Source organism: Ipomoea nil, unplaced genomic scaffold (genome assembly GCF_001879475.1).
Source record: "Ipomoea nil cultivar Tokyo-kokei standard unplaced genomic scaffold, Asagao_1.1 scaffold0755, whole genome shotgun sequence".
NCBI lineage: Eukaryota > Viridiplantae > Streptophyta > Magnoliopsida > Solanales > Convolvulaceae > Ipomoea > Ipomoea nil.
The window spans coordinates 1,218,718-1,240,603 of NW_017617183.1; the positions used below are offsets into that span (position 1 = coordinate 1,218,718).

General features: G+C 36.7%; 1 protein-coding gene and 1 long non-coding RNA gene across 2 annotated transcripts; one reads left to right on the forward strand and one right to left on the reverse strand.

The window, feature by feature from the left end:
- Positions 1-2,044: 2,044 nt before the first annotated feature.
- Positions 2,045-3,425, reverse strand: LOC109176748. The gene is made up of 4 exons (XM_019326139.1): positions 3,314-3,425; positions 3,070-3,153; positions 2,207-2,964; positions 2,045-2,050 (listed from the first exon to the last, which is right to left on the reverse strand). Exons 1-4 carry the CDS (start codon positions 3,423-3,425, stop codon positions 2,045-2,047), a joined length of 960 nt encoding a protein of 319 aa, XP_019181684.1.
- Positions 3,426-11,389: 7,964 nt separating this feature from the next.
- LOC109176780 lies at positions 11,390-16,263 on the forward strand. The gene is made up of 2 exons (XR_002053451.1): positions 11,390-11,467; positions 16,145-16,263. It is a non-coding gene; the product is annotated as an uncharacterized LOC109176780 (long non-coding RNA).
- Positions 16,264-21,886: the final 5,623 nt, after the last annotated feature.

Sequence of the window (21,886 nt, forward strand, 5' to 3'; positions counted from 1 at the left end):
ATTGTTTGGAGTTTTTTACACTTTTGATCCCACGACTATAGTGGCATTATCAGATTTGATCCGTGATTATAGTCGTCGACTGAAATTGTAAGGTTTGAAAGTCGCGGATCAATCCTGATAGTGTCACTATAGCCGTGGGACCAAAAGTGCAAAAAACTCCTATTGTTTGGTTGTTGAGAATTGTTAGTATAAAACTCAAATGTCATCGCATAATAAGGATATGTGAGAGTAATATAAGAATTTATGTTTGTAACTTTTTTTTCTCAAAAATTGTAGAAAATAAAATACTAAATGAGAGCAAGAAATTCATTTCCCTCAAATTTGATGAATTCATTTTTGGGAAAAAGGTACAAATAGGCCATTGAACTATTTGGGGGTTAGCAATTAAGTCATCGAACTCGAATAAGCTCCAAATTGATTCATGAACCTGCAAAAAAAGTGCAATTAACATTTTTAATAGGTTAAGAACAAGTTACTGCTGACTAGGATGCCATGTGTAATTTTTATTTTTTATTTTATTATTTTTATTATCCTAATCAGCATTTGACCCTCAACTATAGCTTCTCTATTTTGCGCTTTATCTCTTTCGCGGTTGTTTGCGACATTTTTTATTTTCTCTCTTTTGCGATTGTTTGCGGCATTTTTGAATTAGAAAAAATACATTGAAATTTCAATATTTAAGAAATTATTACACGCATAATATAATACAAAATTTGCATTGCTAAGCAGAAATTAATATATTGTTAATATAGTTTGCATTGCCATACAAAAATACATTGTTAATTGCAACACTACAACATTTGATAAGCATAAATATATTGTTAATCTAGTACTGCCAAAACATTAACCCAAAACAACTCTTCTGCCAAAATATTAACCCAAAACACCTCCAACAGAATCACACTTTGCTCTAGTATGCCCTTCTTGTCGACAAATGGAACATCTCATTATGCGACCCTTCCTACTTAGTTAAGTCTTCTTACTAGCAGTTGATGAACCTTCATTTTCCTCACGATTTCTTTCTTCTTTGGCCTACCTGTCTTTTTTTGGGATTGGAGCTAAAATTTCCTCACAATTTGTTTTAGGCCAGAAGAGTTCTCCATTCATCGGTAGAAGAGCACGTGTATAAGTCCTTTGATATGCTTATTTTAAGTAGCATGGATCAAGATAATCCTCCATATTCCTGCCATTGTCGAAGATGTCACATATAGCATGAGGGCAAGGTAGACCTGTCAAATCCCATGATCTACACGAACATGTCTTATTTTCAAGCCTGACTTTGAAATGGTTTCGTCCTTTCTTAATCTCATATCCATCATCACCATTAAAATCAACAGAGCAACAAAATTTACCACTCAAATTTAAACCCCAACAAATGTAATGTTATATTATTTTTAAAAAATTGTATAAACAATGTACCTTCCATCCAATGCTTTTTTTCTTATTTGCAATTAGTTTCTTCATAATAAGTGGTCCATATCTACCTTTCCAAGTGTCTACGAACTTCATTTTTTTTGGCTATCCTTCTCATAGCAAGCACTCGAATGTCTTCAAGCATGGGAATTATTGGCTTGCATCTTGCTTTAAGCAAAGTCCCATTGAATGCTTCGCATATATTGTTATCAACAATGTCACATTTACTTGTTGTTCTAAAAAAAGCCTTGCACCAAAACTTAGGTGGATACCGTTCTAGGTCAGCTTTAGCCTCTTTGTCTCTCATTTCTAAGGTTTTTAGTTGTTCATGAAATTGAACTTCTGTTGTTGACTTGGCGCACATCCAAAAGTGATTCTTCATAACCTTTCCTTTGTGGCGCTTACTCCAATTTGCATGCACATGCCTTGCACAATTTCGGTGCTCTGAATCCAGAAATAGCTCTTGGGTAACAGTTGTTAATCCCTAAAATTAAAATTATATAGATAATGATGCAGTAAGAAAGACACTAGTCACTGTATATGAAGCAAATATACATTGGTCACTGTAATGTAGATACTACTAGTGATTGTAATTAAAACAAGCTAGTCAATGTAAATAAGATACTACTAATTAAGACTGCAATAAGAGCAACATAAAATAAGAACATGATAAAATAAAATTAAGATTCAGAAAACAAGAGCAAGATAGCCTCTTTCACACCGTAAATAGCAAGAAAGAACTACTAATACATTTAAGCAAATAACATCACTAAATACATTTAAGAGTGCATACCTTCTGCTGGTCACTGATTATTGTCCAAGGGTAAGTGTTGGTGATTCCCAAATCATTTTTCAGCAACTCTAAAAACCATCCCCATGAATCTGTGTTCTCAATCTCCACCACAGCCCATGCAATAGGGTACATCTGATTGTTTGCATCTCTTCCTACTGCAGTTAATATTTCTCCCTTTAGCAACCCTTTGAGAAAACACCCATCCAATCCAATAATCTTTCTACATCCATCTAAGAAACCCATTCTCAATGCATCAAAACATACATAAATTCTTTGGAACACACAAGGACTGTCAGGTGTGACCCTACTGGTTTTTAGTATTACTTTGCTTCCTGGGTTAGAGTTCATACACTCTTGTGCATAGTCCCTTATTCTCCTAAACTGATCCTCAAAGCTTGCATTAATTTTTTTGAGCACAGACCTAATTGCTCTTCTCACTTTGCTAATACTTAAATTTATTTTCAATTCTGACTCAATGTGGTTTTTCAACTCTATAGGTCCAATGCAAGGATTATCTCTAATTTTTTCTTCATATTTATCTTCTATCCAGTTTTGACTCACCAAACGCAAGCTGAACTTTTGATTGCAATTATTGTCGGCCTCAAGAGTCTTTAATTGAAAGCACTTGTATTTCTCCTCCCATGAAGCAGTGCAATGAAATGGGTAGCCTTTACCATCAATACTCTCAATGCCAGCACATTTAAACATCACTCTCATACTCTCATTTTTATAATAGCTTATGTCCCTCTTAAAGTGCGCTGCATAATTAATCATTGCTTTCTTAAACTCTTATGCATCTTCATAAAACATGCCCAACTCTAACTCGGGAAATTCAACACTTGGATTGTAAGATGGAAATTTACATTTGACCTTGGCTTTACTTGATTGTTCAAGTTGTAGTTGAGCTTCATCATCTTCCATCTCAGATTGGTAACTAGGTGGATTATCTGACTCATAATAAACACTAACTACTTCATCATCCTCAATAGTGTTTTCTTGAACTTTATATTTCTTTTTTCTACTTGGTGCATGTGTTGCTCCTGATTTCATTTATGCACCATGATTTCTTTTTCTTTTTTTTTTCTGCTTCTTCATCATCCTTATTACATTCATCATGTTCATAATCATTATTCTCTTCACCATCATCCTCATTACCTTCATTTCTTTCTTCAAGATCAACACTCGGATTACCTTCATTTTCTTCTTCAACGTACACCATGCTCAACATATATGTCCACCTTCTTATATCTACGTGCTAGCGTCATCAACTCCATCGTGTGGGTGTCATTAAAGAATGGCCTAAGCTTCTCCATCGCCTTTAGACTTAACTTGTAAGATAGACTTTCGACCTTACCATATCTCTCATGTGCTATCAACTTCATCAAGTGAGGTACACAAATAAGATCGGGGTCAGTTGTTACTTCATCAACTTCTCCATTTATATATCGTAGTCTTGGATCTTGCACAAAACTACCCCCATAATGAATTCTCAAATCTACTATGTCATACATTCTGAAAATTGTAAAATGGAATACATAAAATTGCAGGGATTATGCATCAAAGTAAAGGAAATGCATTATAACTGCTTAGAACGAAACTGCCCAAAATGAAATATTTTAGACCATAAAAGCAAAGTGTTCCAAACTGCCCAGAATGGAATGCATTATAACTGCTCATTATAATTTTAGGGGTGAAATTAATGACTAACAAAATTCGTGAAACAAATATTTTAACAAAATTGACTTTATCAAATGCAATAAGAACACCTGCACCAGCATCCAATTTATCATAAAAACATGAGATTCAAAATCTCAACTTTCCACTCCAAATAAAACTGTGTCAGCTGTTACACAAAACAAAAGCAAAACCAGGCCCTCAGTTTCATGAATACCAGAACTTGCATTTCTCTAGACACAAAACAACAACACAGACACAATCTTGTAAACATGTCATATTTTTCACTGCTAATAAGCATAACAAGAAATTAAATAACATTAACATGTAGTATGTTTTTATCAGAACCATAGAATCTACCTGCAAAAGATAGATAAAGCTTCCATGCTATACTGCAGCTCATCATCCCCCAAAGATCCCAAGTTCAATTACAGTACAAGAATTCTTTATTTTCACTAAAACTATTACACAAAGCCAAACCTCATCATCTTTATTTCATATACAAAATTCAAAACCAAAATGAATTAGAAGAAAAATTCAAAATTCAAAAAAAAAAAAAAACATGAAAACTTCCCAACACACAAAATTACATAGAAAAAAAGAGAAGACCTGGAGGGTTATCGCTTTCCTGAACAGACCGTTCTTCTACTTTGATGCCTGAACCCAAAAGGACAAGAATATAAATGTGTAACAACAATACCTGTAATTGTTCCCAAAAGCAGTGAAAGATAAAAATGAGTTGGTTACTCACTTGTAAGTGTTCAAAAATAATGCAAACAACAGCAAAAGATAGAAAAACAGCAAAATAGAGAAGAAATTACCAATTTATTGTAGAGTTTTCCGGAGAAAAGTAAAGCTGAGCCAGAGAGATTGGAGCCGATTCGATATTCGCGACAAAGCAACGAAGAAGAGAAGAGGAGAGATCGGAGCCGATTCGAAGCAACGAAGAAGAGAAGAGGATTTGATGTTCGCGACAAAGCAATGAAGAAGAGAAGAGGAGAGATCGGAGCCGATTCGAAGCAACGAAGAAGAGAAGAGGATTCGATGTTCGCGACAAAGCAACGAAGAAGAGAAGAGAAGAAGTATGGTTTATTTTGACAGTAGTCTTGGTCAAGAGGGTCAAATGCTTAGGTTTTTTTTTTTTTTTTTTCAAATGCTGATTAGGATAATAAAAATAATAAAATAAAAAATAAAAATTACACATGGCATCCTAGTCAGCAGTAACTTGTTGTTAACTTGTTAAAAATGTTAATTGTATTTTTTTTACAGATTCATAGATCAATTTGGAGCTTATTCGAGTTCAGTGACTTAATTGCTAACCCCCAAATAGTTCAATGGCCTATTTGTACCTTTTCCCTTCATTTTTTTATTGGAATAAATTCTCCACCAACTAACCTAAGTAAAATCTTTATTTTTTCCCTCAAATTTGAGGTAAAAATTCTCCCTGAAATTTTTTTATGTGAACCAAAAAGACCATTAGTGTATTCCTCTTTTTTGAGTACTAATGACTTTGTTATAATCTAATAATTATTGTATTCGTCTAGTCAATTGATCGATTGTAAGTATAACTACTTAGGATAGTATGAATGATTAAGAAGAATGACCAGGGATCGAGTCTCACCAGCGGAAGTGTGTGAGCAACCTCTCAAAGTGAGGGCGCTCCTTGTGCACAATAAGCAAAGGTCTAGCCTCTATGGTTCAGTTGAGTTACCATGATTTACATCCTCCCAGATACTCTGTCGGGTCGGGGTGTGGGGAGCCCTTCGGGTTGGGGATGGAGTGTTATGCTGTGGACCCGTGTCCACCATGTGCATGGTGGACACACTGTAGATTCATAATTTTTATACTGTAGATTCATAATTTGTATATTGTAGATTCATAAAATTTATAATGTAGATTCATAATTTATATACTGCACATCCATAATTTCTGTACTGTACATTCATAATTTCTATACTGTAGATTCATAAAATTTATAATGTAGATTCATACAGTACAAAAATTATGAATCTACAATATAGATTTTATAAATCTACAATATAAAAATTATGGATCTACAGTTTAGAAATTATGAATCTACAGTGTAGAAATTATGAATCTACAGTATAAAAATTATGAATGTACAGCGTGTCCATAGCATAATTTGCCGTTAGAAATTCAACCTTTTGGGATGAATGATTAGGACGAGTTTGATCTTTTCTCTTTTTCTAATTAAGGATGACCCTTAGCTTATTATGATTGATGAAAGAGTGGAAAGACGACTTAACTCTTTCTAAAGATGATTCCATACTCAAGCAAGAATAAAGTCCTCACTACCCACATTCTTACAACTATCTACTCTTAAATTTCTTAGAACTCTCACTATCAACCACTTATTACGTGTCAAAGATCTTGTAGTCAAGCGGCATAATATAACTTGACTCTCCTAAATGAAAAGTTAAAAATTTAAATTTTAATGGGAATATTGACTCTTTGTACTTTACTAGGTTAAAAAATTATGTATAAAACTATTGACGCATTGTAATGTAAAAAAGGATTCAGTTACCCTTGAACGCCTTCTAAAGGTAAGTAAGTATTACATAATTGTATATGTATGCGGAGTATTTATATATACATGTACAAACATATATAGAAAATAGTGAGGATTGGCTTGACATAGTCACATAGGGACATATATATCTTTTCACAATGCTCAATCATGCAAGTTTGGATTTCGTGAAGTTGAAAAACTATTCAAGTATTTAGTAATGAATCTCACTTTGGCACTTTGCTCATGGAAATTCGTAAAACGTCTCATTTGGTCTTTAAACTACATGGGCTTTGTTTGGCCCAAAAAACCCCTATATCCTCTATATCCCATCATTATTGCATGGATCATAAATAAAAAATACATTTTTAATATACTAAAGGTATATTATTTGTATACTAAAAGTACATTATTTGAGAATACATTATTTTAGTATTAAAAGTATATTATTTTATATATATTATCAAATAATGTACATTCAGTACACAAATAATGTACTTTTAGTATATTAAAAATGTACCCTATATTTATGGTCCACACAAGTTGTGTGGATCATGGTCCATACAATAATTTGCCTCTATATTCATTATCGATCATTATTGTGTGGACCATGGTCCACACAAGTTGTGTGTAGCATATTTTGTCTACTTTAAAATAATGTACATTTAATACAAAAATAATGTACATTCAGTACAGAAATACTGTACATTGTATTCATGGGATGTACATTATTTTTGTTCTGAGTGTACATTATATTGTATAATGTACATTCAGTACAAAAATAATGTACATTTACTATATTAAAAATGTACTTTTTGTTATGGTCCACATAACATTGTGTGGACCATAATTTGCCCTAATCATAGTTCACCTATTGTAGCAAATGGACCTGGCCGATCCGATCCAAAGGGTCGGGCCTGAATTAGTCTTAGGGCTAGCCTGTCCGTTTGATATCTATAGGCGTAGTATACTAAAAATAACCATAAAATACATTAAAAATGAAGCTTTAAAAAAATAAACAAGGAAAAGTGATACTTTTTCGCCCTGAATTATAGGTTTATAGCACTTTTTCCTCTGAGTTATTCATGTATCCACATTTGTTGTTTCAATTATTTTAAAAGTGACCGTTTTTTCCCCTTGATGTTAAATGGACATTTTTACCCTTAAACTAATTATTTTATTTATTTTTCTTCTCCAACAAATTATTGCTTATATGTAGGGATGACTACGGTTCGATTTGAACTGAACCAGACACTATAGCAACCAAACTAAAATAGTAGGGAATCTAAAGATTGTTCTTGTTACGATTTAGAACTGAAAAATAAAATAAAATAATTGTTGAATTTAGAGTATTTTAGAAATAGAAAATATAGAATTTGCAAAAATAAATAAATAAATAAATTTTGAACCACCAGTTCAAAGCGAAACTGGAATAGGAATAAATGCCAATCAGAATCGAACAGATTTGTAAACACCGTTTGTAAATGATAAATTTGTTCGGTTCCGGTTCGCATTTATTTTTATTCCAATTTAAAAAATTTATTTGTTTGTTTTTGTAAATTCTATTTTCTATTTTAAAATAGTCTAAATTCAACAATTATATATATATATTTTTCAGTTCTGAATCGTAACAAGAACCATCCATACTGTTTCAGTTCAGTTGTTATAGTGTCCGGTTCGATTCAAATCAAACGATGGTCATTCCTACATACAAGTAATAATTTGTTAGAAAGGAAAAATAAATGAAATAATTATTTAAGGGTAAAAATATACATTTAACATCAAATGGGGGGAAAATGTCACTTTTAAAATAATTGAGGGGGCAAATGTTGATAAATAAATAATTTAGGAAAAAAAAGTATTATAAGTCTATTTTTTTGACTCGATCTCATTATCTCCCACATAGGAGAGGTCACTACATGTCATATGAACACAAGTTGCTTGACAGTATTATAAATCTATAATTCAAAGGAAAAAGTATCATTTTTCCAATAAACAATGTACTAAATTAAAAATGAATTTATATGTCAATAACCCATCTTGCAATATAAAATATGATCTACAGTATAGTGAATGGCAAATTATTGTGTGGACCATAGTCCACACAATGTTATGTGAACCATAACAAAAAGTATATTTTTAATATAGTAAATGTACATTATTTTTGTACTGAATGTACATTATACAATATAATGTACACTCAGAACAAAAATAATATACATCCCCTGAATACAATGTACATTATTTTTGTACTGAATGTACATTATTTTTGTATTGAATGTACATTATTTTACAACAGACAAAATATGGTGCACATAACTTGTGTTGAGTGTAGACCATGGTCCACTCAATAATGCTCGTATGATTAGCCTGTTTTATACTACGAACAGGGTTGTACTTTAGTTTTTGGCCCATTATCTGGGCTGACCCGGACACATTTTTACAAAAATATAATATACATATATATTATAAAGGAGTATTGACTCATGAGATTATTGGGGGTGTTTGGCAATCAGTTGATAGCTGATTGAAATAACTGATAGGTAATAGCTGATTGTGTTAACTGGTTTGACCAGCTAATTGTATTAGCTGGTTATAAAAAAGTGTTTGGTAAATTAGCTGTTTACTTTTAGCTGATTGTATGTAAAATGACCTATAAGGGCATTGTGTTAATTTTATAATTCTTTAATTACATCTACAAATTATTATTATTATTATTATTATTATTATTATTATTATTATTATTATTATTATTATTACTATTATTATTATTATTATTATTATTATTATTATTATTATTAAAAGTTGAAACCTGCCAACCGTACATCTTCATCATCATCATTATTATTACTAGTAATTCACCGCGCGATGCACGGAAAAAATTATGTTATTATAAATATAAATAAAAAATAGAAAAACTAAAATATTTTAAATTATTTAATATAATAATATTTTTGAGCTTCCATTGGTCAAGTATTTATTATTTTTATAGAATACAAAATTATAATTAAAATTATAATTATAATTATAATTTTGTATGGTTAATATAATCTATAATTATGTGCATATTCAAATAAACTTATGAGATAATTTACATAATTACATTGATTTATTCTTAATTGTATTTCATCTATGTTATAATTTTCACAATACAAATAATAACTAAGATAATTACATTTGGAAAGTAAATTACAAATTTTGTATGTGTAAATTTAAACTCTAATTGAACACATTTTTTTATATGATTATATAATATATAGCTATTTTATTTTTCAAAAGTATATTTTTTATATGATTATATAATATATAGCTATTTTATTTTTTAAATGTTGTTTTTTTTTTTTTTTTTTTTTTTTTTTTTTTTTTTTAATAAAGGATGTTGTGGCATTAATTGTAACATTAATTATTTCCCAAACCATATAGCTTTATTATATAAAGGATTATTATTATTATTATTATTATTATTATTATTATTATTATTATTAGGGAAAATGACACTTTTTCTCCCTGAGTTATATACCTATAGCATTTTTTCCCCCTAAATTATTGAAGTGGCTGTTTTTCCCCCTGAAATGTTAAATGGACATATTTACCCTTAAACTAAATATTTAATTTATTTTTTTCTCCAACAAATTATGACCATAATTTGGTTCAAACCAAACAAACACTATAGCAACCAAACCGAAATATTCCAGTTACAATTTAGAATCGAAATTCGATATTTAGAGTTTATTAAAATCGTGAACCGGAACGGACGGTTCATGTTTTGAACTGAAAAAATAAAATACATTTATTGTTGAATTTAGACTATTTTAAAATAAAAAATAAAATTTTAAAATAAAAACGGTTCAAAATCGCGAATCGGATCCGGAACCGTCGGTTCACGATTCAAGATTCAATTTTTTGATACATAATTTTAATAAATTGACATTTAAATATTGGATTCTAGATCTGAATTATAACCGGGAACTATTAATTCGATTGCTTTAGTATCCGGTTCAATTCAAATTGAACTGTGGTTATCCCTACGTATACGCAATAATTTGTTGGAGTAGTAAAATAAATAAAATGTTTACTTTAAGGGTATAAATGTCAATTTAATATATCATGGAGAAAAAACACCACTTTTAGAATAATTGAGGGGGCTAATGTGCTTAACTAAATAATTGAGGGTGGAAAAGTACTATAAGTATATAACTCAGGGGTAAAAAGTACCATTTTTTCTTATTATTATTTTTTTTGAAAGTTATTTCACGCCTCCACTAAGACTCGAACTCATAAATCATAATCTTCCAAATGAAAGTCTAACCCGGGTACCATTAGACCACATAGTCCTGGTTATTATTATTATTATTATTATTATTGTTATTATTGTTATTATTATTGACCATTTGACCCAAAGTCACAAACCAACAGCACATTTATAAACCAAATCCCACCCATTTTTTGTTTACCCTAAATTAGACGCGAAGAATTGCGCAGATCAGAGGAGCAGCGTAGAAGAAAGAGGCCAGAATTAACAGGGCGTTTGGTTGGAGGGGGGAATTATGTGGGAAAGGAATTGTAATTCCATGGGAGTTGAATTACTGGGAATAAAGTGGGAATTTAAATTCCAGTGTTTGGTTGACAGGAATAGAATTACTGGGAATTTCAATTCCAATGTTATACATGGGAATTGAAAGGGAATAAGTAGTATAAAGTAAAAAATGTCCATTATTGTTGTTAGACATTAATTTTAGGTTAAAAAGGGAAAGGGTAATTTTGACTCATCACTATCTTTTTTTCCCAGGAATTAAAATACCAGGGGGGACATGAGATTTTAATTCCATGAAAATGGGGGAATTGCAATTCCATGGAATTGCAATTACCTCCAACCAAACTACGGAATTTAATGGTCTTTGGAATTAGGTGGGAATTAAGTGGGAATGGAATTTAAAATCCCTCCAACCAAACACCCTGTAAAGGGTGAGAAGCGATGGGCAAAAAAAATTGCACGAGTCAGATGACAGTGAAGATGAAGATGACTCAATTAGCCGTTTTCATTGTTGATGTCGTTGTTGGTTAGGTTTTTTTTTTTTTTTTTTTTTTTTTTTTTTTTTTTTTTTTTTTTTTTTAATTTGTTTTTTGTGAATTAAAAAATATAGTTTGTTTGTTTGTTTTGTATTCTGAGTTTTGAAGATAAAGATGACTTCTGTATGGGTTAATAGTCATGATAGTACTAATTCGTACCGTAGAGATGTATGTATATGCGTATGTATAAGCATAAAAAAGAATCAACACAAGAAATAGGTGAAATTGGCTTCTTTTATTAAACTGGTTTGTTGTTGTTTGTCTCTGCATTTTGAGAGAAAGGGGAGAAGAGGGAGAGAGAGAGCCGAGAGATGGGGAAGGGAGAAAATGGGCCTCCCCCTTCCCAAAGGGCTCCAGGCCCTTTTAAAGGCCCACCGAGGCGGCGGGTTTGACCCATCTCGGGTTTGACCCGTCGCCTTTGACCCCGACCCGACTGTGAGCGATGGCACGGACCCGGGGTATATACCTTATCAAAAGCCCCCACAGCCCGTGCCCTGACGACGAGCATCGAGGAAGGGTTCGGGCTGGAAAAACGAGTCACACGGTCCGTGACATATGCCGGTTGCCTCATTAAAAACCTTAGGCTAACAAAAAACCCAGCGGGAAAAAACTTTAGCCAAAGGAAAAAAGAGTGCAACGCTCAGACATAGTCCGGTGGACCGAAAGGGAGCGCCCGACCCAGTGGTCGAGCTCGCAATGCAACTTGCGAAAGGCCGAGCCCAGCCGGTTCGCGACTGGATTGCCGGGCACGACTGGGTTGTCGATTCGACTGCGATCTGGAGATCTGCGAACCAACTATGGGGTTGGATCCGCTTGTGACCGAGAGACCGGATTCATTCAGGCGAAACGTTACGGGGCGAAGCGAACGTGATTCGACCGTTTCGACCGACGAACGCTCTACTCGGGCAAACAAAAACGCAGACGAGCTGCTCGGGCCAGTGCAGCCCCCACTCCCGCGGGTGTGAGGATCGTCAACACAAAAGAGTGGACACGACGGGTTACCGTCCGGGAAACGACATCGCGGTCGGGAAGTGCCTCGACCGGGTCCGCAATGTGAGTGCACCCGGCTATAACTACCGCGCCGACGATCGGGCACAACACCGCTAACGAGCGGTACACACACGTTGCTAAAAAAAAGCGGTAAAGCATCACACAAAAAAAAGCGGTAAAGCATCACACCAAGAGGCGGTAAACACATCGCACGACATCGCCTAAAAGCGGAAACAACATCGCTAAAACGCGGCATCGCTAAGAGGCGGAACAAGCACATTGCGCGGCATCGCCTAAAAGCGGAAACAACATCGCTAAAACGCGGCATCGCTAAGAGGCGGACAAGCACATCGCTCGGCATCGCCTAAAAGCGGAAATATCATCGCTAAAACGCGGCATCGCTAAGAGGCGGACAAGCACATCGCTCGGCATCGCCTAAAAGCGGAAATATCATCGCTAAAACGCGGCATCGCTAAGAGGCGGAACAAGCACATCGCTCGGCATCGCCTAAATGCGGAAACATCGCTAAAACACGGCATCGCTAAGAGGCGGAACAAGCACATCGCTCGGCATCGCCTAAATGCGGAAACATCGCTAAAATGCGGCATCGCTAAGAGGCGGAACAAGCACATCGCTCGGCATCGCCTAAAAGCGGAAACATCGCTAAAACGCGGCATCGCTAAGAAGCGGAATACATCGCTGAAAAGCGGCATCGCTAAGAAGCGGAATACATCGCTGAAAAGCGGCATCGCTAAGAAGCGGTATCAACCGGTATAACCGGACTCATAGACCCGGTGGTGGCAATGCCAACCTAACCGGTCATAGAGTGCCAGTGGTGGCGTGGCCAACCTAACTGGTCTTTAGAAATACCGGAGGCAGCGGTGCCAACCTACTCGGTCAAACAAGGCGCGTGGCTCACTTCCCCTTCTCGTCGGAGGTGGCAGTGCCGACCTGCTCGAGGTGGGAAAGCGCGTTGGACGACCGGGCTAATACCCTCCAGGCGACCCCCATGCCAGCATCGCCTTACCCGGGCAGACGGGTTGAACCAGCCGCTCTATGCCGACCAGGCGCATGGCCTCGGGCGACCCACATATGAGTATGTTATCCGAGCAGACGATTCGACCCGGCCTATCCTACCCAGCCCCCCACTGTCGGACGTACTTAAGTATAAGGGCGTGTGACAGTGAAACTAGCGGCCGGGCGAACTCAGGGCGCGGTCTTCGGTTTTCGGGTGGGCCGTTTAGGACGGGATATTCCCGACCTTGGGCCCAAACTGCAGTTCCCGACTCGTGGGCCTTGGAACCTTTCTTAGCCTTAGGCTTGCTTCAACTGCTGCTTGGCCGTCACGATCGGGGGTTTCCCGAGTGCCGGCCCGAACCGTGATTCCCGGCCTCCGGGCCTTGGAATACTTCTTCAGGCACTGTTTGGCCGCCTCGATCGGGGGATTCCCGAGTGTGGGCCTAAACACTTCACGAGGGCCCGCTGCATGGGGTGTTCCCGAGCATGGGACCTGTGGCGCTCCCTTCCTATTTAGCCCCCACTGTGCGCGCTCGGGGCGCGAGTGAGTGCAGTACCGGAGAGGAGCGGGCGGATCGGGGAATATGCCGTGGTGTCGACCTCCCCGATCGGCGATATGACCAGTCGATTGCCTCGCCCGGTCAAGGGTCAGTCGGCTATTAGAGCCGCAGAACTGAGGCTATTAGAGCCCGATTGCACACCCCTATCGGTGGGGACCGAGGGAGAGGAGTGACGGCTATTAGAGCCGGTTTGGCTGCTGGGCAAGGCGCCCGTCTTCAATCTTCGGACACCGCTATCGGTCGGAACCGAGGGAGAGGTGTGTGGGGCGAAGCGCCCGTCTTCAATCTTCGTTGGAGCGTCGTCCGATTGGTCTGGAGACCCAAATTTGCCTACATGGTAGGGCTTGGTGCCGGGGCTCTTCCCGGGCTTAACAATGCCGGTGGTGGCGAGGCCGACCTGACCGGGCTCTTAGTGCCGGTGGTGGGAATACCAACCTAACCGGACCTATTACAATTAACTACAATCTTCTAGGTATAGGCCCATAACCTATACAAGTTGTAATTGGGCCTATACAACTTGCTATAAAAAAAAAGCTACGGCCTATTTTAAATTCATGGGCCTGACTAGTCTAATTTAGACTTATTACAAATAAATATTACAATTTCTGAGTACAAGCATGTAACTTGTACAACTTGTAACTAGGCCTATACAATTTTTGCAATTTGGCTTGCACTCTCCAATGTTTCACACCAGCGTGCCAGCCACCTACTTCCACCATTAGCTTACATGCATTTTTTCTCTTTTACTTTTCCTTTTTTTTTTTTTTTTTTACTCTCTTTCTTGCCACTTTCTTGGCCTTCCCACTGCACCGCCAACATCTTCCAATGAAATTTGCATGCAACATCAATCTTTTAATTTCTTTTATTTTTCACCGTCTAACAACCCCTCACCCCCTTTAGATATGCTTCTTCATCATCATAGGAAGAACACACCAGGATGATGACGGTGGCTTATCTTTGACCCAGCCTTTTTGCCCATCACTCAACATTTCAATGCATGCAAATTAAGAGTTGAAATCAATAGTGAAAATGGGTATCAGATGCAGATCAGAGAAGAAAATGAAAGAGGAATATTATAATATTGCATGCCTTTTGATTCCCAGGATGATGATGCAACGGACCTCGGCGGTGATGATGATGGCGGAATCCGACGGTGAAGGGCATCGCCCTCATCTGCTATTGCTTGCCGGAGACGGAGGGGATAGCCACGAAGACAGAAACGGCGGCTGCAATTACATTCAGGTGGCGAACTCGAGAACGCTACGACTTCCGGTACAGATCATCTCCATAAGTTGGAGCAGATCCGATCCGAGGGAGGAACGAAGAGTCGAAGAGAATGATGAGGAACCTTCTGATGAAGATGAGATCCGATGGCGTAGCGCCTCTATTGCATGTAATGGACAGAACAGTCGCAGTTGCCGGATCAGTCTGCATGCAGCGGCGGCTTCCAGTTAACTCCCGAACTTCCTTCAAACGATTTTTTTCCTCTGCTTTTGCCTTGATCTCATACATCAACAGACCAAGAACGGTGAAAGTGAAACAAGAAGCAGATTGGTAGAATGGTTGTGGTATTAACCTGACAGCTTGAATACCTAGGTTCGAACTCTCCTCCATTTCCAAAGTCTCTCCCTTGCTTTTTCTTTGAATGCCGGAACGTAGCTTCTTGCCACGGTCCCCACAGACGGCGCCATTTGATAGTACTAATTCGTACCGTAGAGATGTATGTATATGCGTATGTATAAGCATAAAAAAGAATCAACACAAGAAATAGGTGAAATTGGCTTCTTTTATTAAACTGGTTTGTTGTTGTTTGTCTCTGCATTTTGAGAGAAAGGGGAGAAGAGGGAGAGAGAGAGCCGAGAGATGGGGAAGGGAGAAAATGGGCCTCCCCCTTCCCAAAGGGCTCCAGGCCCTTTTAAAGGCCCACCGAGGCGGCGGGTTTGACCCATCTCGGGTTTGACCCGTCGCCTTTGACCCCGACCCGACTGCGAGCGATGGCACGGACCCGGGGTATATACCTTATCAAGTCATTTCCATTATTTTTTATTTACCTATAATTTGTGGATTTTCTTGCGGTTTGTTCCATGGCTGCCTGTGAAGGTTGTGAGGGGGAGGAGGAGAAGAGGAGATGAGTATTTTCCATTGTTTTTTGCCTTTACTTTTAATTTGTGAATAAATGTGAGTTTTGGGATGAAGATGAAATTGGTTTGTTTCACAGAGAACAGGGATAATTTCAGCCATTTAGCTGAAATGGAATCAGCTAATGTATAAACGCTGCTCCAAGCAGCGTTTAAAAAATTAACTTATTGACCCTATCAGCTATCCCAACCAGCTCTTCTACCAAACACAAATTTTGGCTGATTGACCAAGTCAATCAGCCAAAATTGGTCAAATCAGCTGAAAAATAACTGATCAGCTGATAACCAAACACCCACCAACTGAAAAATAGCTGATCAGCTGATAACCAAACACCCCCATTTCATTAGAAACTCTACATGAAACTGATTTTATGCCTATTAAATTGCTATGTATTTACTATTTAGCTAGCTAACTACCTAACTACTATACTAATTAGTAATTACCACGTGATTTAAAAAAAATAGTAATTACCACCTTAAAATATTTTAAAAGAGTAAATTTCAATTTTGGTGCACTGATTATTTAACTTGTGTTAATTGCAACCCTTGATTTTCAAAATTGTTAATTTAGTACCTTGACTATGTAATTTTTATCAATTTTGGTCACATTAGTCAAATTACTGGCCAAATGTGACTGAAAAATTTTAAATCAACAATTAAACTTAAATAGAATGGGCAAATTCGTCATTTCTGGTTCATTTCTTATTGCCTCTTATGCCAATCTATCATTTTCGCGCCCAAGAAGAATCCCTTGAATTGCTTGTGATTGGTAAGTGGAACTCTGCATAGACCATTCACTCGAATCTTGATGCCTGTTTTGTTTTCAAAGAATGGTTTTCAAGACCATTGTTGTTCTGATGATGAGTTGCTTCGGTTGTGGTGATCAGGTGGCAGAGCCCTCTCTGACTGAGAAATTAGAGCCCAATGCGGCGGCGGTGGCGCTTGTGGTGGACGACCAATCTGTTGATACTTCGCCCAGGGTTCGACTCAGTGATGGGAGGCGCCTGGCTTACAGAGTAAGAGGAGTCCAGCTCGGAACCGGAGAGGCGGCACGAGAGAAACGGGGATGAGAGCAGGGCCGTCCCTGGCCAGGGCCAGCGCAAGGCCCCAAATATTACATACGTAGTATATATGTGCATTGGGGGCACTTTTATTAAAAAAAAATTATTATTTTATATTTATATTTTATATATTAGTGTAGGTGTAATTTATGTATAAAGAAATCAAGACGGTCTAAAATTCTAAAAAGTTTATATTCCTAATTCTTAAGAACTTGACTTACGTATAGAGTTATAATCCTATAACTTATAGAAATTGAGGCGGGCCTATTTGATTACTGTAAAAATTATTATATATAAAGAGTAAAAAATTACTCTTATTCCTATTATAATTGCATACACGCAAGATTTGTATTCACAACGCAAGAATTCCGTCTCAGTAATCATTAATTTGAAGTGCGTTGTTTGTGCATTTGGCATCTTCAATTGTTTTATTCTTCACGATAAAAGGATGAAGGTATGTAAATAATTAAATATTTTAATTCTTTAATTTTATTCAAAATTTTAAAATTATAAATTTAATAACTAACTCTAGCTAGGAATTTTTTTGATTGGTGAGTAACAATATAATTTCTTGTATTTTGATACTACAATTTCAATATCAATTAGTCTTGACTATTTTCATTACTGTTGTTTATGCATAAAGAAGTTTTTTAAAGTTAAATTGTTGAAATCTTACTTATGATCAACTATATTGTAAAAAAGACTCAATGGATTGGTGAATAATTTTACATCTAAATATGACCGAAGAAGAAGAAGAATGTCACTTTTCAAGTGAAATTTTGAATAATAAATTTTTTATAGACTATTATATATTTTGGTACAATACAATATATCTTTTATATATTTACAATTATACAAAAAGGGGGCCAATGTTAATTTTCGTACAGGACCCCAATTTTCTTAGGAACGGCCCTGGATGAGAGCGCGGATAAGCAGGCGGAGACTGTCTTCGCTTGCAGAGATACGAGCTTCAAGATCCACTTCGATAAGTTCCTCGCTTCTTTCGCGTCGCTGAGTTCATCTTCCTTGTCTGCTATCGGCACTAGCCGCCGTAGACTTCATGTGTTCGCCATAGCTATCAGCTTAATTAATTCTTCCAAAATTCCTTTGCTTCTTGCACTGACAACACTTATAATGGCCGGGGAGAAACTCGGACCGGAGCATGCAAGACGAGGAGTTGACACGTAGCCAGGAACACATGTTCTCGAATAGGAGTGAATAAGAAATGACGAATTTTTCCCTTCTATTTAAGTTTAATTGTTGACTTAAAATTTTCCGGTCACATTTGGCAGGTGTGACCAAAATTGATAAAATTGTATAGTCAAGGTACTAAATTAACACTTTTGAAAGTCAGGAGTTGCAATTAACACAAGTTCAATAGTCAGTTGACCAAAATTGAAATTTACAATATTTTAAAATTATAAATTTTTATTTTTCAAATTGAAAAAATTACTTTTACTACATAGTAGTTAATAGTTACAATATGTAAACTTAATCTTATTAATGTTATTACATTTTTATTTTTTATTAATTTCTTCATTTTCTTGTTATAATTTTTAAGTTCAATAATTGAAAATAAATATGCAAACATGTAAAGCTAATTTAGAAACAAAACATAACTTAAATGAGTCGATAAATAATTTTTAATATATTTCTTTAATTTTTAGGACTATGACCGAGTCAAACTTTAATGCCCTATCCAAAAATAAACGGGCCAATGGCCGGCCAAATCAACCCGTTTGACATCTCTAATACTATCTAAAAAATAAATTTTAGTACATTAAAAATAAATATTTATAGTAATGCATCTTGCAATATGAATTATAGTCTACAGTATAATTTTTTCTTTCTATTAAATGTGGCCATGTAGGCATGCCCTACCTCCCTTAACTATTAATTCGGCAAATTAATAAAATCCCATATAGTTTACGGAATATCCATAATACGAATTAAAATTTAAATGAAAATAATGTTATTTTTAGTATCACAATTATGGGATATATATATATATAGGAATCTATTCAAATAAAAACAGTGCTTAAAATAAAAACTTGAGGACTAATGTTGATCATTAGATATGTGTAACGGATGGATGAGATTTATATTTGCTTTAATCCTTGTCATGTGGTTTTTTTATTAGTCCTGACTGGTTTTTATTAGTAAGTTGGGGTATTTTAGTATTTTTGTTCACATGAGAAGTCCTACTCCTTCACTATCTGACGCGCTATTGGGTGTTCTATTCTAAACAAACACGTTCTCCGTATCCCACGTTGTCTTCTTCTTCTTCTGCGCTGCCGACGCTGTCTCCTTCTCGCAACGCGTCGCATCGAATCTCCTTCGTCTTCTCCTTGTGGAATGGTTTCGGGTGGGGACCGCAGTGGGTGAAAACGCCGGTGACCACAAGACCGCCAACTCGGAAGAGGTAATTTTCTAATCTCCGTTCGTTTTTGTTGTTTATTTGTCGTAGTTGTTGTGTGTTGTTGGTTTGCTTTTGTTTTTTTACCTCTTGGTATGCATTTGCGCTGCTATTGTAGTCCATTTCGTGTGTTTGGGAGTTTATAGGATGCCCAATTTGGGCTCAATTTCTAGGTCTAGGGTTTTGTTTCTCCATTTTTTTGATGTGGAATTGCTTAGGTTGATGGGTTTGTGGGTGTTTTGTCACTAATCTCTGGTCTTTCATTTTCTGTGTGAGTTTTGTTCTTTTTTTTTTTTTTTTTTTTTTTTTCTCTTCTGTACGCTGGCAGTACGTGGTGCGTTGGGGGGGGGGGGGGGAGGTGGGCGGCGGGTAGTGCTGGTTTGGTTTGTGTGTGTTTCGTTTACTCCATGGATGTAAATCACCAAAAATATGAAGCATGTTAAGGAGCTACTTTGAATTAAATCCAGAAGTTGTGTTTGATTTGGATGCTACATTTACAGGCTAAGCTCTCTTTTTAATACTAAACACAGTGTGCCATCTGCAATAATGCATTTCCCTTTTGTGTGTTCATGTGTTGTGTGATGATTGATAATTTTGTATGAATTTACTGTTCTTTAAACATCATTGCATATAATACTGTGGAAGAGATGGTTATTTGAGTGTAGGATGATTATCCCCCTAATACTGTGGAAGAGATGGTCATTGCATATAATATGGCAGTAATACTGTGTAAATTTCCTCCATCAATTGTCCCCCTAAAAAAATGAATATTGTTATTAATCAAATATCATAAAAACAGTCATATATTATTGCATAAAGAGGCAAATATTAAAAAGTGAAATTATAACGAGACTGTAGCATCATTCTTAAACTTGGTGTGTAAATTTTTTTGTAAAAATCATGTAGTGCACTTGTAATTTTTGTTTTATTTTGTGGCTGCAGCTAAGAAATCAAAGGCCACCCATTCAGATGCTGGGCCTTCTGGGATTTCTGATGAGGATAGTGACTTTGTGTCGCCGCCTCGCGCATTCCTTTCTAGGTTGCAACAAGAACCTCTGTGGGATGCCCCCGAGTATGAACTCACTGCGGAGGAGGATGCTATGTATCCTCGGGCAAGGATGAGGGCGCAGTCTGTAATTTTGGTAAATGCATTAAAGGATTTAAGTAGTCTTCAGAAGGATGACATTCGGGATCTTGGCTTTGGGGCTTTGCTGGATTTTAATGTTGCAGAGGTTCCACCGCGCCTTTTGCGGTGGTTGCTATATAATTTTGATCCCCAGGCAAGGGCGTTTGATCTCGGTGGTGGAAGGACGTTGGTGGTGGATGAGGGGGATGTGGAGTTAGTATTGGGTTTTCCGCGCGGGCCTGTTGATATGGTTAGACGGGATAGGCTCAAGATTAGCAACACACTGAAAAAATGGAGGGGTTTCTTTAAAAAGGGTAGGCACATGGTCACTGCTTCGGAGATTAGTGCGTTGATGGTTGAAAAAGTAAATGGTGGCCTTTGGTTTAAGCGCCATTTTCTGGTTTTGGTCTTGACCACATTAGTTTCTTGTATGTGTAATGGATATGCCAATCAGATGTATTTTCACCACTTTGAGGATTTGTCATCCGTACGCGACTTGAATTGGTGCAAGCTTGTGGTTGACATGCTGGTTGAGACACAGGTTGCTTGGCGTGATGGTCGACATAAGTTTTTTATTGGTCCTGCCAAGTTCATTACGGTATACCTGTTATTTGTTACTCGATGTGTGGGTTATTTGTTTTAGTTTTCTGGTTTTTATCTAAGAAATTGTAGTATGATTTTATGCCGTTTCTTTTTTCAGTTATTATATGTGGATCGGGTTATGCATGTTGCTAGGGAAGTTCCTCGTTGTATTCCTGCTTTTCTTGGTTGGTCATCACCACTACTCCTTCGACGGGAGTTCTCAGAGATTCGGGGTGGTGGGTTTGGGTTGGGTGTTATCGAGCCCCCGGTACGGGTGTCTCAGGAGGAGGATGTTGGTGGGAATGCGCCGGAGCCTAATGATGATGGTGGTGAACATAATTGTTCATCGCCCCTTCTTGAATATGGTCCCAAGGTAAATTTCTTTTTGTTTCTGCTGGTTTTTTCTGTTTGTGCTGTTTGATGTGCACACATATTGTACCTAGTGTGCTCTCACTCTTTGTTCTATGGTATTTAATACTGCCTCTTTTGTGGTGTTAATAGTCATTTGAAGACGTTGTT